Source organism: Carassius carassius, chromosome 5, assembly GCF_963082965.1.
Source record: "Carassius carassius chromosome 5, fCarCar2.1, whole genome shotgun sequence".
In the NCBI taxonomy this organism is placed as follows: domain Eukaryota; kingdom Metazoa; phylum Chordata; class Actinopteri; order Cypriniformes; family Cyprinidae; genus Carassius; species Carassius carassius.
Genome location: NC_081759.1, coordinates 25580827 through 25596968, shown reverse-complemented (window position 1 = coordinate 25596968; position 16142 = coordinate 25580827). Strand labels below are relative to the sequence as shown.

The 16142-nt window shown below is 37.8% G+C and overlaps 1 protein-coding gene across 5 annotated transcripts in view; it reads left to right on the top strand.

The window, feature by feature from the left end:
- Positions 1-16142, top strand: part of rhobtb4 (Rho related BTB domain containing 4) — a 51305-nt gene that overhangs the window by 23740 nt on the left and 11423 nt on the right. For all 5 annotated transcript variants that reach the window (XM_059550244.1, XM_059550243.1, XM_059550242.1 and 2 more), the window contains 5 exons: positions 8358-8559; positions 9677-9780; positions 13708-13893; positions 14587-15388; positions 15513-15732. In XM_059550244.1, coding sequence (XP_059406227.1) covers positions 8368-8559; positions 9677-9780; positions 13708-13893; positions 14587-15388; positions 15513-15732 — 1504 coding nt within the window. In that variant the 5' untranslated portion in view covers positions 8358-8367. The remainder of the gene's footprint in view (positions 1-8357; positions 8560-9676; positions 9781-13707; positions 13894-14586; positions 15389-15512; positions 15733-16142) is intronic.

The following is a 16142-nucleotide window of genomic DNA, read 5'->3' as shown; positions in this document are numbered from 1 at the left end:
GTAATCGTTAGAAATTTTCCGGTTCCGATTCCGGTTCCGGTTCCACCTAATGGTTCCGGTTCTGATTCCGGTTCCATTAAAATCATTAAACAATTATTAAGAAAAAAGTGGTAAGGAAAAATGCACAATACTCAACTACTCAATGCTCAATACTGTTTATTACTTACTGTCAACTTAAAGGCAGGGTAGGTAAAAAAATGTATAAAAAAACTTTTTTTCCAAATTTCTTTAAACTTTATTTATATATCAATACATAATTAAAATGTAAGTACTCTGAAAAAGAAAGTATAAAAATCGAGTGACTGTAGACCTCTCACGACTGTTTTAAAGACAGCTCATTATTTCCATTCACTCCACCCCCTCCCTTCTGGGCTCCTTCCAAAGCCTCTACTACGGCTCGCTAAGTAATGTTATGTTAGCTATATTACGCAGCTACGTGTGCTAATGACACATGCTTCATGAAAAAAATATGTATGATCAAAATACAAAAAGAAAGATTTACCTTTCCAGCAGAAATAAAGCCATCAAGGAGTCACTTTTCACTTTTCACTTTTCAGAGTTCCCTCAGTTCTCGCCATCGCTGGAAAGCCACGCCGATATTAACTTGCGTTTTATTTCTTTGTTTATCCAAAGAATTTTTGTTCATTGCCTTTTCTTGTACTGTTACTGTCTTCCTTTTTTGCCTGGTTTGCCTTCACTAACTGCATAGGCCGGTACTGTGAATTTTGCTTGCTGTTTCTCTGCCATTGTTTTGGTATTCCTAGGATCCGTGCCTCTTGAATTCCTCAAATCAAACGTGCGCGCGCAAGTGGGCAGGTCATGTGTGGCAAAAGGGTGGTTGCCATGTTTGCCAGAGAGTGACAGTCGCCTAAGCCAATCCTATGTTTCGTCCCGAAATGGAAAAATGAGCTGTGTTTAATACAGATTAAACGGTCTAGAGTCACTCGATTTTTATACTCTTTTTATCAGAGTACTTACATTTTAATTATGCATTGATATATATAGAAAGTTTAAACACATTTGGAAGAAAGTTGTTTATACATGTATTACCTACCCTGCCTTTAATTTAAAGGTTGGCAATGTCAAAATGCAACATATATTACAGTGTACAGATCTTCATAAGTTGGGTGGGGTATTTTTTGAAATTTTCTGGTTCGGCTTCTGGTTTCATTTAAATGAACTATGCTTTTTACTATTTTACCTTCACTGAATGTAGCGTTGCTGGAAGGTAGTAAGTAATGCTGAGTAATGCTAGTCCATCAATCAGCATGTGTTTCAAAGTTGAGGTTTTTTACACTTTCAATAACGTTTTGCTTTTCAAGCAGGAATAAGCTTGTTGGCCAAATAGTCCCTTGAGGGCTGAGACACTTAATATAAACGGTTATATTAAATATAAACGGTTAAACGTATACACACTCTCCATAAAGTCCCTATTTTACAAATAATAATGCAGTCAGGAGATGGTGTGATGCAATGAGTGGGTTCCACATTTTTAAACATTTAAAATGCATTAAAATAAATATTTTCTATAACTTTGCTTATCACTCTTGAAATGACCTGTACACTAAATAATCTAACCCTCATACTTGCATAACAATAGCAGTCTATTTATTTAGTGGTCCAAGTTGAAGCCAGTATGTATATTAATGACAATATGGGACAAATATAATGTCATTTAGTGGCGGCAGGTGCAGCGCGCTGCCGTTAGATGTACAGTCAGACAAAACTATGTGCACAGTTATCAAAGGCGCGAGTGCACATACAGTCGTGGGAAACAATGTGTTCGGCAATTAAAGACGAGAAAGCGCAACGAGTCTGTGGATGCGTGTCATTGGAATCAATGTGCTCAGTAATTGAAGAGGCAGGGAGGCATGTCTGTTATTCGGTTCGTGACATCCTTTAAGGGAAACGCCGAATATTCAGAACACCAGCGCAAGGCTGCTCACAGCGCTTGGTCATGTGTTGCACCAGAACCGTTTTCGGAACCGAAACTTAGAAATTGCTCACGGTTCTGGTTCTTTTCAAAGAACAAAACCGGTTCTGAATAAGAACCGGTTTTCAGTTCCCATCCCTACATAGGACTCATGACGCTAAATAGTTAAACTCTTGCTTAAGACTTCATTGGTGGGTCACTTTCTTGTGAATCATCTTGACTTTTGCACGTCTCTTTGTGAAACTACAGTAAATTGTAGTTCTTGCTATCATGACCGAATAGCATAAACAGCATGAGTGTGAGTAGACCAGTAGGTCCAGTTCAAAGACCATGGGAAAATACCAGCAGATGGTATATATTGCTCCCAAAAAGTTTTTGGACATTTAATTTTTAACTAATATAGCAAAATATTAGATGACTAAATATCAAACCATGTGGCATGTGCAAAAAAGCCATGCTTGTAACAAACTGGTCTCAAAGGGGATTTTTAATGCATGTATGAAGTCAGTTCTCCTCAAGTTCACCCAGATGTCCGAGCAGAGTATCCACAGGTGTAGGATGTGTCCTAAGTTCAAGTGGACTCGACAGTATCACATTGATGAAAGTATAATTAATATTATATATCTATAAATCTACTGTATATGGAGGGATCAGTGAACAAAAACCCTGTAATTAATTATAATGAAAGATTATGCAAGTTATTTTAAATTTTGCATGCTGTTTTTTAATCAGTTTAAAGGTGTGATATATGAAACAGCTGACAGACAACAAGTGTAAAGTTAATCACTTGATTTTCACACCTTGCTTTATATCACACAAACATTTAGTTTTGACACCACATATAGAAATGAATAATTTTCATCATTTTGAATTTAGTTATTTGGATTTATTGTCCATAATATAAACCTTTTTATTTATTATTATTTTAGGCTACTTCTGTGTCATGTTTCTGACTTGAATGGTTGACATGCCTGCCCCAAGTGCTCTTAATCATTTAAAACCTAACAAAATTGTTTTTATCTAATGTTTTGGTGTAAAATTTGTATATGTGGTATATATTTTTTTTAAATAATTTCTGCTTGGTTTTTCTATTTTGTTATAAAAATGCAAAGGCATTCCTGCATTAAGTGTGACTTAAGCATCCAGTCACTTTTTGTGACCACTGCATGTGAAGTAAATAAAACGCCCTTAAAGGGTTAGTTCACCCAAAAATCAAAACTATGTAATTAATAACTTACCCTGATGTTGTTTCAAACCCGTAAAACCTCCGTTTATCTTTGGAAAACAGTTTAAGATATTTTAGATTTAGTCCGAGAGCTCTCAGTCCCTCCATTGAAGCTGTGTGTACGGTCTACTGTCCATGTCCAGAAAGGTAAGAAAAACATAATCAAAGTAGTCCATGTGACATCAGAGGGTCAGTTAGAATTTTCGGAAATACATTTTGGTCCAAAAATAGCAAAAACTACGACTTTATTCAGCATTGTCTTCTCTTCCATGTCTGTTGTGAGAGAGTTAAAAACAAAGCAGTTTGTGATATCCGGTTCGCGAGCGAATCATTCGATGTAACCGGATCTTTTTGAACCAGTTCACCAAATCGAACTGAATCATTTAAAACGGTTTGCGTCTCCAACACGCATTAATCCACAAATGACTTAAGCTTATAACTTTTTTAAAGTGGCTGACACTACCTCTGAGTTAAAACAAACCAATATCCCGGAGTAATTCATCTACTCAAACAGTACACTGACTGAACTGCTGTGAAGAGAGAACTGAAGATGAACACCGAGCCAAGCCAGATAATGAACAAAACATTGACTTGTTCTCGAGTCAAGAACCGTTTCTGTTAGACGCGTCCAATTTGACAACTGAGGAGCTGATGATACTGCGCATGTGTGATTCAGCGTGAATGACACATCGAGCGTCTGAACCGAACTGATTCTTTTGGTGATTGATTCTGAACTGATTCTGTGCTAATTTTAGGAGCCCAGGTAAACCGAAGGCTTGAATGAAGGGCAATCATCGCAAATGACATCATTATGTCGAGCGAAAAAGAACCGGTGAACCGTTTTCTTCAACCGGTTTATTGAATCGAACTGTCCGAAAGAACTACTGGTGATCTGAAAACCGATGCAACCGGTTCTTGACTCGAGAATGAGTCAATCTTTCGTTCATTATCTGGCTCGGCTCGGTGTTCATCTTCAGTTCTCTCTTCACAGCAGTTCAGTCAGTGTACTGTTTGAGTAAATGCATTACTCCGGGATATTGGTTTGTTTTAACTCAGAGGTAGTGTCAGCCACTTTAAAAAAGTTAACAGCTTAAGTCATTTGTGGATTAATGCTTATTGGAGATGCGAACCATTTCAAATGATTCAGTTCGATTTGGTGAACTGGTTCAAGAAGACCCGGTTACATCGAAGATTCGTTCGCGAACCGGATATCACTATACTATTGTGTTTTGAAATCTCACAACAGACCCGGAAGAGAAGACAGTGCCGAATGAAGTCGTAGTTTTTGCTATTTTTGGACCAAAATTTATTTTCGATGCTTAAAAAAATTCTAACTGACCCTCGGATGTCACAAGGACTACTTTGATGATGTTTTTATTAACTTTCTGGACATGGACAGTAAACCGTACACACAGTTTCAATGGAGGGACTGAGAGCTCTCGGACTAAATCTAAAATATCTTAAACTGTGTTCCAAAGATAAACGGAGGTCTCACGGGTTTGGAACGACATGAGGGTGAGTTATTAATGACATAATTTTGATTTTTGGGTGAACTATCCCTTTAATTTGTTTCACTGAAACCGCCATTGGACATGCTGACAAGACTTTGATTCTTTGCAGTTCAGAAGCATGTGGTGTAAGACACTCCAAGGTGCTACGCTGCCACAAGGTGCAGTGTTTACCAGAGGACAGTATTTTGGAACGGTTGGGTATTTGGAAATACTGTGTGAAATCTGGTGCGCAGCAAAACGCTGCTCTACTTTAACTTGTTTACTGGCAGCAGGCAGGAGACCACCACGTTACATAAGTCGTCTAGGCGCATGACAGAGCCTGTCTTTACGCATCCCCTCTATAAATGCTTATAAATATGTCTTTATAAACACCCATGCAGACACGCTCAGGGGCAAAACACTTGGCATAAAGCATTAGCGGAAACTACAGAAATTATATCACTATGACAGACAGGGGGTTGAAATCCAGTGTGTGTGTTTATACGGTTAGGGTTGATTTAGTTTTTATATTTGGATGTTTTCTCTTTTTTTAGTGTTTTAAGTAAAGGGTTTGCAGGTGCTCTCTAAGCGCAAGGGTCAGTCATGAATTCTGGTTATGTGACAGCAGAGAGAGCAGCCTTTGCCACTGGAGCTATTATGTAACACACACACACACACACACACATACAGTGCAGGAGGGGTGAGCAAGTCTCTGTTGCCCAGCTGTCTAGAAAGACAAATTTACAGAAAGGGAAAGGACAGTCAAACTTACTGATTTTTTTTTTTTTTTTTTTTAGATTTATCTCTTTTGAGAAGTTCCTCAAAATGTTTTGTTTAAATCCATACTTCAGTTTTAGTGGTTGCCACTATGTGGAGAAAGAAAGCTTGAGAGCAAGTTATTATAGCGTATCAAACCAGTTTATTGTTTGTTAACTGTCATATTTGCTTGTGGGTTGTAGTTGGTCCACTTGCTATGATATTCTACTCTCTATCTACCTACATATTCAGATACACACACACACACACACACACACACACTGAGGCTGACAGGGCTGAACACAAGCAGACGAATGGTTGTGTGGGCTGTACAGTGTTTGTGAATGGAGTGGGCGTCTGCCACGCGTCTCATCTCTCTCTCTCTTTCCCTCTCGCTCATTCTTAGACCTTATCTCCCACTGTTTCTATCACTGCCTGTCACTAAAACAAGCATTAGTGTGGCACACTGCTCGTCTCATTCCCCATGATAAAACACTGACTCACTCAACTGACTCTGCTGAAAGCTTCATGAGACACCATGTCTCTGGTATCATTGCTTATATTATACACATTTGTTTGTTGTGTTTGTGTGTGTCACAAAAGGAAACTGTATACTCGGTTTGTAGACATTCTCACCAAGTGTTCCTAAAAAAATTTAAATTCTGTCATCATTTAATCACCCTCATAACCTGTAAGAATTTCTCCTGAATTATTCCTGTTATGCAAAGCGGCCTTCAGTGTCACATGATCCTTCAGAAATCATTATAATATGCTGATTTGGTGCTCAAGAAACATTTCTTATTATCAGTGTTGAAAATATTTGTGCTGCTTAATATTTTTTGTGGAAATGATATGTGATTCCTTTTTTTTTCTTTTTTTTCAGAATTATTTAATGAAAAGAAAGTTCAAGATAACATCAATTATTTGAAATCAAAATCTTTGGTAACATTATAAACGTTTTAATGTTGCTGAATAAAAGCATTAATTTCTTCTAAAAAAAAAAAAAGTCTTACTGACCCCAAACTTTGAATGGTACTGTTATAAAATTATAAAAAAATCACAATTTTTTCCAAAGAATCATAGAGGTTCCAAATGACATGACAAAGAGTAAATGATGACAGAACAGTCTGTTTTCAATAAACTACTATCCCTTGAATGTAATTTCCTACATAGAAGTTGATAATGTAGCTTTGTAAAACATATTCAAATAGAGTTAAATAGTGGACACATTGTGCACAAGTCTGCCCCCTACTTTTTGCACGGTGAGAAAAAATGCTCAAGTCCATTTCATTGAAAATTAGGTTAAGGTCTCCCTGCTATCATTTTAACATTTTTAATATGCAGTCATAATTATCTTTGCCATCCTTTATGAATGTTGATGACTCTCACAGAACCGTTGTGAAGATTACTGTTAGGTAACTCAAAGATGTAGAAACATTTACAGCTCAGCTTCATTGGCCCGTTGTGCCACCATTGTTATGTAACCTGTGAAAGAAGCTTCCTCCAGAACACCCTTACCACTGACAGCATTTCTCTGAAATCTCCTCCTTCAGTGATCCAAAATCTCAAAGCAGGCTGTTACATTCCCCTCACGAGGAATTAACCGAGTACCGCTGCTATAGATAAAATGTTGCTTGACCTATTACAGGCCGTTTTTGAGTATGCTAATCTTGGTCAGAATTGGCACCTTGTTACTCAGACTGAACTTAATGAATGAGAATCATTTTTAGACCCCAGTATGTCATTGGAGGCCAGAACTGTGACGTCTTTGTCAGTGGAACAATAAACAGTGGCTGCATTAATCTTTCATGAACTCTTTTTATGGAACGTTAGCTGACTTGGACAGAGGAGCTCAGAGCGGCTTGTAATGTATATAGCAGTATCACTTTAGCTGTATCAAAAGAATGCACTGCTCTTAGTTGGCCGAGGGTTTTGCCTGTGTGTTTATTCAAGGAAATTATTTATTGTTTCCAGGAAAGCTAATTGATTTGTGCAGCTCAGTACACTTTTAGTGCACTTCCCAAGAGTAATTCAAGCATCTTTTAAAGCCACAGAGGAGTTACAGTTCCCAAAATCATTTGTATTTGATTGCATATGGCCTCTTTTATTATAGTGTTGTGTCAATATTGATTCTTGTTTTCACAGCTATATGCACATGCTCAAATGTATGTGACTCTCTGAAGCAAATGTCTGCATTTATTACGAAACAAAAATCTTTCATTGTTTTACGGAAAAAACAACCTCACATTGCTTACTTTTTTCTGTACCTAAAAGAGAACTTGCTAGTTGTCATGGATATTAAGTTACAGTCATATGTGCTGGCAAGCAGGTTTCCTAATGGTTTGTTTCAGCTGCATCCCTCAGCAGAGTCTTCTTCTTTTCTCTGCAGAGAGCTGCAGTCTTGATACTTAGCAGGTTTCAGTCAGTGTTTATGTGAGTGTTTGTGTTAACGCTGTTTGTTTCAGTATCCTGGGCAAAGCATGCGTGTTAATGCTGTCTGGTTTAGCTGTGTTCTCTCATACAAATCAACATTGACCTCAGTTAGCTTCAGGTAGATTCTTTTGAGACTTTCAAAAAAACAAAAAATGTGCTAGATGCACTTGTTCACTTTGACTTTGAAACTCGAATACTTGGAAACGCTGTATAGCCAAGTGCAGAACTGTGTTGGCTGTCTTTGTTGTTCCTTCCTCAGACAGAAATAGCACCTGACCCAGATTTTTCTTTAAACTTTGAACATTTGGTGAATGAGTAGTTAGTATTGATGACGCCATTCATTAATGTGGACGTCGATTTGAGTCACCACAGTGAATTGAACGTTTTGTAACTCTTGTTATTTTTATTTTTGATTCATTCTAAGTTAAACATAAATGGAAATTGAGTTTTGTCATGTTTTTCATCAATACAATGATGATTATCTTCACTGAAATGATCTCTCTCCTTCTCTGTCATTTAGGGCCCTCTCCATGGATATAGACACAGATTATGAGCGACCTAATGTGGAGACCATAAAGTGTGTGGTGGTGGGTGATAATGCGGTGGGCAAGACCCGACTGATCTGTGCCCGTGCCTGCAATGCCACCCTTACTCAGTACCAGCTGCTTGCCACCCACGTGCCAACTGTCTGGGCCATCGACCAATACCGTGTGTGCCAGGAGGTGGGCAGACCTTTGGCATATTGTGTACATGTTGAAGAGCACTGAGTGTTGACATAAATACTGAATATCTCATTTGCCAGAAGTCTGACATTGTAGTGGAAAAGTTACAGTCAAATAGAAAAGTACATAAAAACATAACAGTGGAGTACAACCTGTTTAACAAGTGTATTTATATACTTTAGATTATGTAAAATTGTTAAAAGGGGGGGGGGGTACATATTTAAAATATCAATAAATAAATAAATAGATAGACATATACACACATTCACTATACTAAAGCTGAATTTTCAGCATCATTACTGAATCATACTGTCACATGATCCTTCAGAAATCGTTCTAATAAGCTGATTTATTATCAATGTTGGAAACAGCTTTTACTGCTTAATTATTAATTTTTTTCTGAACCTGTGATACTTTTTTTTAGGTTTCCTCGATGAATATAAAGTAAAAATGTTGCATTTAGCAAAAACAGAATTGATTTAAAAAACAAATATTTTGTAATAATATACACTACTGTTAAGAAACTAATAATTTCTTTCAGCAAGGATGAATTGAATAAAAAGTGATGGTAACAACTTATATTGTTAGAAAAGATTTATATTTTGAATAAAGCTGTTATTTTTAAACATATTGTTAATAAACTGCAATACTTTCTGAAGGATTATGAGACACTGAAGACTGGAGTAATGGATGATGAAAATTCAGCTTTGCATCACATGATTAAATTATTTTTATTTCTGTATATTACAATAAATAAACTGTATTTTAAATTGTAATAATATTTCACAAGATTATTATTTTTTTGTATTTGCAGCCTAAATGCAGAAATAATCATCAAAAATCTTACTTATCCCAAACTTTTGAACAGCAGTGTATTTATAAAGTAACACATTTTGTGAAATATATAATTTATTTGTATATGCATTTGTAAGTGTTGTGTGCAGTTATACATATTAAGCTCATTAAAACGAATATAAAACAAAATATACTAATAAAATATTTAAAATAAGGATTGTACGTAAAGTTTACTTTACTTAGAATTACATTGCACATTATTATGAATATAATGTGTTTCCATTGGTGTACTGGTAGAATTAAACAAAAGTGTTTTGTCCAGGTGCTGGAGAGGTCACGAGATGTGGTGGACGAGGTCAGTGTCTCCCTCAGGCTGTGGGACACATTTGGAGATCATCACAAAGATAGACGCTTCGCTTATGGCAGGTCAGTTACACAATATGAAGCTGGATTTGAACTCATAGTGCTCAGTGTCATGGCATGTGTGTTAACCACTTGACCATGGCACACTAAACCCCTTGATACACAAACACTTGACATCCCACAATACAGTTCCTCAGATCAATCTTCCATTTGTTTGTTCTGGTGTCTCTCCACTATTGGCTGTGGCATGTGTTGCCCTGCCAAGGTTTGGTTATTGCCCTAATCCTTCCAGCTGGGAAGGTAATGTGTTGTAAGCCTAGCCAAAGAGCACTGCGTGGAGGCTCTTATTCTCAGCGCAGCTGAGGATCAGTGGATCAGCAGTGGTGCTTTGGCTCGGGGCCGTGCAGCAGATCACAGTAGCCGCTGAGCCAAAAAAGGAGATGGGTCAGAGATGAGGGAGATTGACACTGTTCCTAAATTCTTACAGTGCTTCCCAGATGTATTTGAACCTAAGTCACACTTCAAATATAAGAATCTCTTTGCATTAAATACACAATATCAAACAACATAGCATCTGCAAACAAATTCTGATATTTCTGATGCAATTAGAATAGTTTTAAAATACTTTTTAGCAAATGTATGAGATTCCCTCATATACATTTTTCGTAATCATAAGTGTTTTTCAATAAATGCTATGAACCTGTGGCATTTTGTGTCACCAGCTCAGATCTTTGACCTCACAAAGTACCCACACATCAGATAAACTGGCATTTACAGGTTTGCGGTCAGTAAAATGTCTTAATGTTTTTGAAAAAAGCAGCCATTACTCCATTCTTCAGTGTCACATGATCTTTCAGAAATCATTCTAATATCCTGATTTGCTGCTTGAGAAATAATTTGTGTCATCATCATCAATGAAAACAGTACTGTATTATATATTTGTGGTTTGATGAACTTTTGATGAAAAAAAAGTTTAAAAAAGCACAGCATTTACTGTCACTTTTGATCAATTTATTGCATCCTTGCTGAATAAAAGTATTAATTTCTTTTAAAAAATCTTAATGACACCACACTTTTAAACAGCAATCTACTTGGTAATTGACAACTAAAGTTTTGATTATGTAATACATCCAATAATTTAACAATATATTAGCGTTGTGAATGTGATGTGTTTGTAGGATGTATTTGTGTGGCAGAAAGGGAGAAAGAGAGTGGAAGACAGAGAAATCTGTGTGAATGAACCACAGAATGTGTGTCTGTGAGATCAGACACGTAGAGTGTGTGTGCACAGTACAGAGGCAGATGCAGTCAGCTGATAAAGCATTATTAATGGTGGTGCCCTGTTATGGAAACACAAAGTCAGGTGACCTTCACCCCGGTGTCTGTTACTTAAGCTAAATACACACCCACACAGACGCATTTTACATTTCTTGAAAATGTTTATCAAAGCCTAGCTAAATCTATTAATTATTTGTGAAGAGGACCTGACAAAAACATTGTGAAACACAAGTGAAAGGATCCAAACTTATTTAGAAATCTCTGGAGGAACCATGACTCAGCGGGGAAGCCCTGCTGCCATGGGCTAAAACATATTTACACATAAATATATGCATCATGCATATATACAAAAAGGTCATTTTGAACAGACTCGTAAGTCAGTGTTGAATTACCGTGTTATAGCATTAATGTACTATGCCTATTGTCTTTGTTGTGAATGTTTAGGTTTATTTATATATATTAAATATGTGTCTGTGATCAAGACAGTATTTACACTAGTGTAGTCAAGCAGACACGGAGTCAGGAGTTTGAACTTAGACATACTCTACATATCACTACAGAACACCACACATACTGATTACATAACACAGTCCTTTATGACCCTCAACAATTGCTTCTACAGCACAAGCAGTTGTTATTCACTGAGAGATGGTGAATGGTTGTGGATAGATCTGCAGATGTGTTAGTCTGTGTTTTAGTCTGTGTTTTTTTTTCTTAAGGCCCATTCAAATTAAACATGATAACTATAACAATAAATATATCGTTTTAAAGGGGTCATATGGTGCAATTTAAATTTTTCCTTTCTCTTTGGAGTGTCTTTCTCTCTTGGTGCATGAGGAAGATCTGTAAGGTTGCAAAGACTAAAGTCTCAAATCCAAAGAGATATTCTTTATCAAAGTGAAGACTCTGACACGCCCCCCTAAAAAGGCTCATTCAAACACACCCCCACATGTCTACATCACTATATGGAAATATTTGCATAATGCCGCCCAAATGTCCACACATAGAAAGAAGGTGTGGTTTCAGTAACCGCAGTTAGTGTTGAAGCAGCCATGTCAGTGAGATGCTGTGTGTATCTAGGCGAAAGCAAAAGCACTTTATTTGGCCTTCCGAAAGTAGATGCATTTAGGAATCTTTAAGATTACTTACAACAAAACAGCAACGCATTTTGTGGATGACCGTTTCGTGAACCTATTAGAGGAGGTAATTCTGACTCTGCTACGACAATCTGGCGCTTCTGAATCAGCTACTGTAAGTATGTTTTGTTAATAGTTTAAGTATTTGCTATTGAATGTTCAAATGTGGAGTTTTGCGTGTCACGTGTGTCTGTGCGCACGCGCGTGCATGAGAGAGAAAGAGAGAGAGAGAGAGAGAGACAGTCACTCACTCAGTGGAGTCAGCTGTCTTAACTGTCCATGGCTTGTGTACTGCAAACACATACAAGCTTCATCACTGTGTCTGTCACACTACTCTGTTCCACTTTCACACTTGAACTGATGGTAAAACTAAGGACATTATTTACTGTCTTTACATTTATTTTGAAATTATGGAAAGGGGCATTACATTTACGACGAGTGCTTGCTGTGTTCGGCCAATCACAATGCACTGTGTAGAAAATGATGCTTTTGAGAGAGGCGGTGCATTGAGGACCTACAATAATGTACAGTATTTGAAAAATAATGTGTTTTTTGAACATTAAAGCATGTCAACATATTCTGTTACACCAAATAATGATCTTTAAAAAAGCATCATATGACCCCTTTAAAAATGCCCACATCACAACTAGAGGAATGATATCATTGGAATCGCTTTCATAAGTTTTTTTTTTTTTTTTTTGACCAAAAAAAACATGGGAATGGGCAAATATGGGCAATCCTATTGCAATGTTAACATTACCATACATGGAAAAATATCAAGTATTTCCAAAGGAAGTAAACATGTTTTTGACCACTTCTGTAATTTCATGTTTTCAGAAAATTCCCTTGTTTAATCATCACACATGAGGTGTTTGCCAATAATTAAACAACTTTTTTTTTAGAAAGTAACTCTAGATTTTCACTTTATTAATCGATACGTATTTTCTAGAAAGATTATAACTTTAGAAAATATCTTAGAAATGTTGTCTGAGAAACATTGGCTGTCATATTATATCTAAACACGCACATAAGCACTTTCCAGTGTAAATGCATAACTGTAAAAAAAAAATCTTCTAGACCAGGTCTGTTTGCATTTCAACAACAGTGCATTGCTCCATTAGTCATTCTTGTGTATGTTGGTCTCACATGATGAGCTTGTGAGTGCAGCTCAGACAACTCGCTGTTATTAGACCAGCGCTGGTTATTCAGTCAGACAAGATGCTTTAATGACTTGCACAACACCTTGTGTGCTCACACATTCACTGGAAGAGCACACATGCATTAATGCACACAATCTATCAATCCTTACTTTATTTGGCTGCTCGCTCACTCACTGTTTCTTTATGAAGTTTGTTCATGCCTCTTGGAAAATGGTCTTACCACGGTTTTCATTCCACAAAAGACTGATTATGATTATTTGTTGCATTTCACAGTTTTTATTCCAAGAACAGTGATTCACTGTCCACTCTGTGTAGGATGATTAGTGTCCAGGGTTTGCCAATTTCCTGCCTATTACATGATTTCTTCGGATGTATTCTCTTAAAATAAACTGATTTCTTTCTCTTTGTGTGTTTAGATCAGATGTGGTAGTGCTGTGCTTCTCTTTGGCCAATCCGAACTCCCTGCGCCATGTCCGCACCATGTGGTTCCCTGAGATTAAGCATTTCTGCCCCCGCACCCCGATCATCCTGGTGGGCTGCCAGCTGGACCTGCGCTATGCTGATCTGGACGCTGTTAACAGGGCTCGCCGGCCTCTGGCCAAGTACGGACCACATCCTACACCCACTCGTAGCACATATTGTGTTATTAAACTTCAGCATGAAAAGTTTTCAGGGGCTTCCGTTTTGCGAGTCATTGTATTATTATTATTGTGTTTTTACATTTGTAGTCAGTTCTGTAAGTGTGATTTTATTTTGGCTGTTAGAAGTTTTCTGTATTTATTGATAATAATGGATTTGAGGACATATATAAATTTAAATTAATTTCTGTGAACAAACATTTTTATTTTGAAGTGAAAAGTTCAATATAGACCCTCAGTGTTAGAACAAAAGTCTCCCAGTGAAATGCATGATGTTGCTGCTTTTTGTATAGTTTGTTAAATAATTGTTGAAATTCAGGACAGTATTTGTATAAATATGTTCTTTCTGTTTTAAACATCTTTGCTATTCCTAATAAGTTAGGCCGATCCAAATTCATAGTCTGTCGCTATTATGGCATCCCTTTAATTAAAAATATTGGCCCTAATATCATTCAACATATATCTATAAATCAGTTTTGTAATATAATTTAGATTGTCTAAATGGATACATTTACATAGAATACAAATCTGATTATGTATTATAAATAGTAAAAAATTACAAATGAAAATGAAAAAGAATAAGATATATTTTACACCATCGTTCAAGTTTGGGGTCAGTATGAATTTATTTGTTCTTTTTCAACTCTCCCCTATTAGACCCATCAAACCCACAGACATTCTTCCCCCAGAACGAGGCCATGAGGTCGCTAAGGAGCTTGGCATTCCATACTATGAAACAAGCATCGTCGCTCAGTTTGGAGTAAAGGATGTTTTTGACAATGCTATCCGTGCTGCACTCATCTCTCGACGCCACCTTCAGTTCTGGAAGTCCCATCTAAAGAAGGTTCAGCGTCCCCTCCTTCAGGCTCCCTTTCTTCCTCCCAGACCACCACGACCTGTCGTGGGCATCCCTGATCCTCCTCCCATTGATGGAGAAGGTCCAGACTCTCTTTTCTGCCAACCGTTGTGTGGAGACGTCCTGTTTCTCCTCCAGGCCGGGGCCACTCGTGTTCTTGCCCACAAGGTGTACCTGGCCACTTCCTGCTCAAAGTTCTATGACCTTTTCACCATGGATCTTGGAGAGGCAGGGATGGAGCAGGAGGGTGAGGAGAGCTCAGAGGGGAGCGAGGAAGAGGAGCAAAGCCGTAGAGGAGCCAAAGAGCAGGCTGGGCGTACCAAGAGCCTGGACATTGATAAGGAGAGTGAAGGAGGCACTAGGGGTTCAGATAGGCTGCTCATGTTGCAGCAAGGCTCACTGAGGACTTCACAGAGCGATAACGCTCTACCTGCCAGGGACCAGCACTCTATAGGACCTCTGGGATCAGGCCGTGCTCTTTTGGGATGGGGGCGTGGTTTCTTGGGGGTATACTTGGAGAGGGTGGATGACCCTGTGACAGGTTGTCCGAGACTCATGACAGTAGTTTCAATGGATGATCTCATTCAGAAGGGGCCTTTCCAGGTAAAGAACAAACTTAGGTGACACAATCGATAGCATGTTTTATAAGATTCTCAGTCGATATATCTAAAAAGTTTCAGTGACCGTGTCAAATTGTCTGTTATCCTTGTTAACTTTGCTTTTTCAGGCAGTGCTGCAGTACCTATATACGGGTCACCTGGATGAGACACGTGGGGATCTGATGCATGTGGCCACCATCGCCGAGCTTCTGGAGGTCTTCGACCTCCGTATGATGGTGGCCAACGTCCTGAACCGTGAGAGCTTCATGAACCAAGAGATCACCAAAGCCTTCCATGTGCGTCGTGCCAACCGCATCAAAGAGTGCCTGAGCAAGGGCACCTTTGCTGGTAGGCAATCTGAAATCAGGGTCAAACATTATGTATTATATATATCTATGTGAAAAAGCATTAATATAGGATCTATTTTATAACCAGAACACAATGCATACAAGTTCTATTTTCAATTCCAGAATTCGGTGGAATTGAAATAGAATAGTTCATACTCTAGAACATTGCCTTCATTCAGTCTTTTTGTTGTTTTTAAGGAAATACCTAGTGGAGTGCTTTAAAATATCCCTTCATTGCTGTCAGTGAATATTTGCATATTGTGGACGTGTTTGCTTTTGTGCTTTGTGTTTTCTGTGTCGCTTACTCTCTGTTGATGTCACGTCTTGTGTGCATGTTTGTCATAATTTAAACACCCCTTTATTCTCCACTTACACCTGTTTATTTCATTCCATCCTCTGCAACTGTCATAA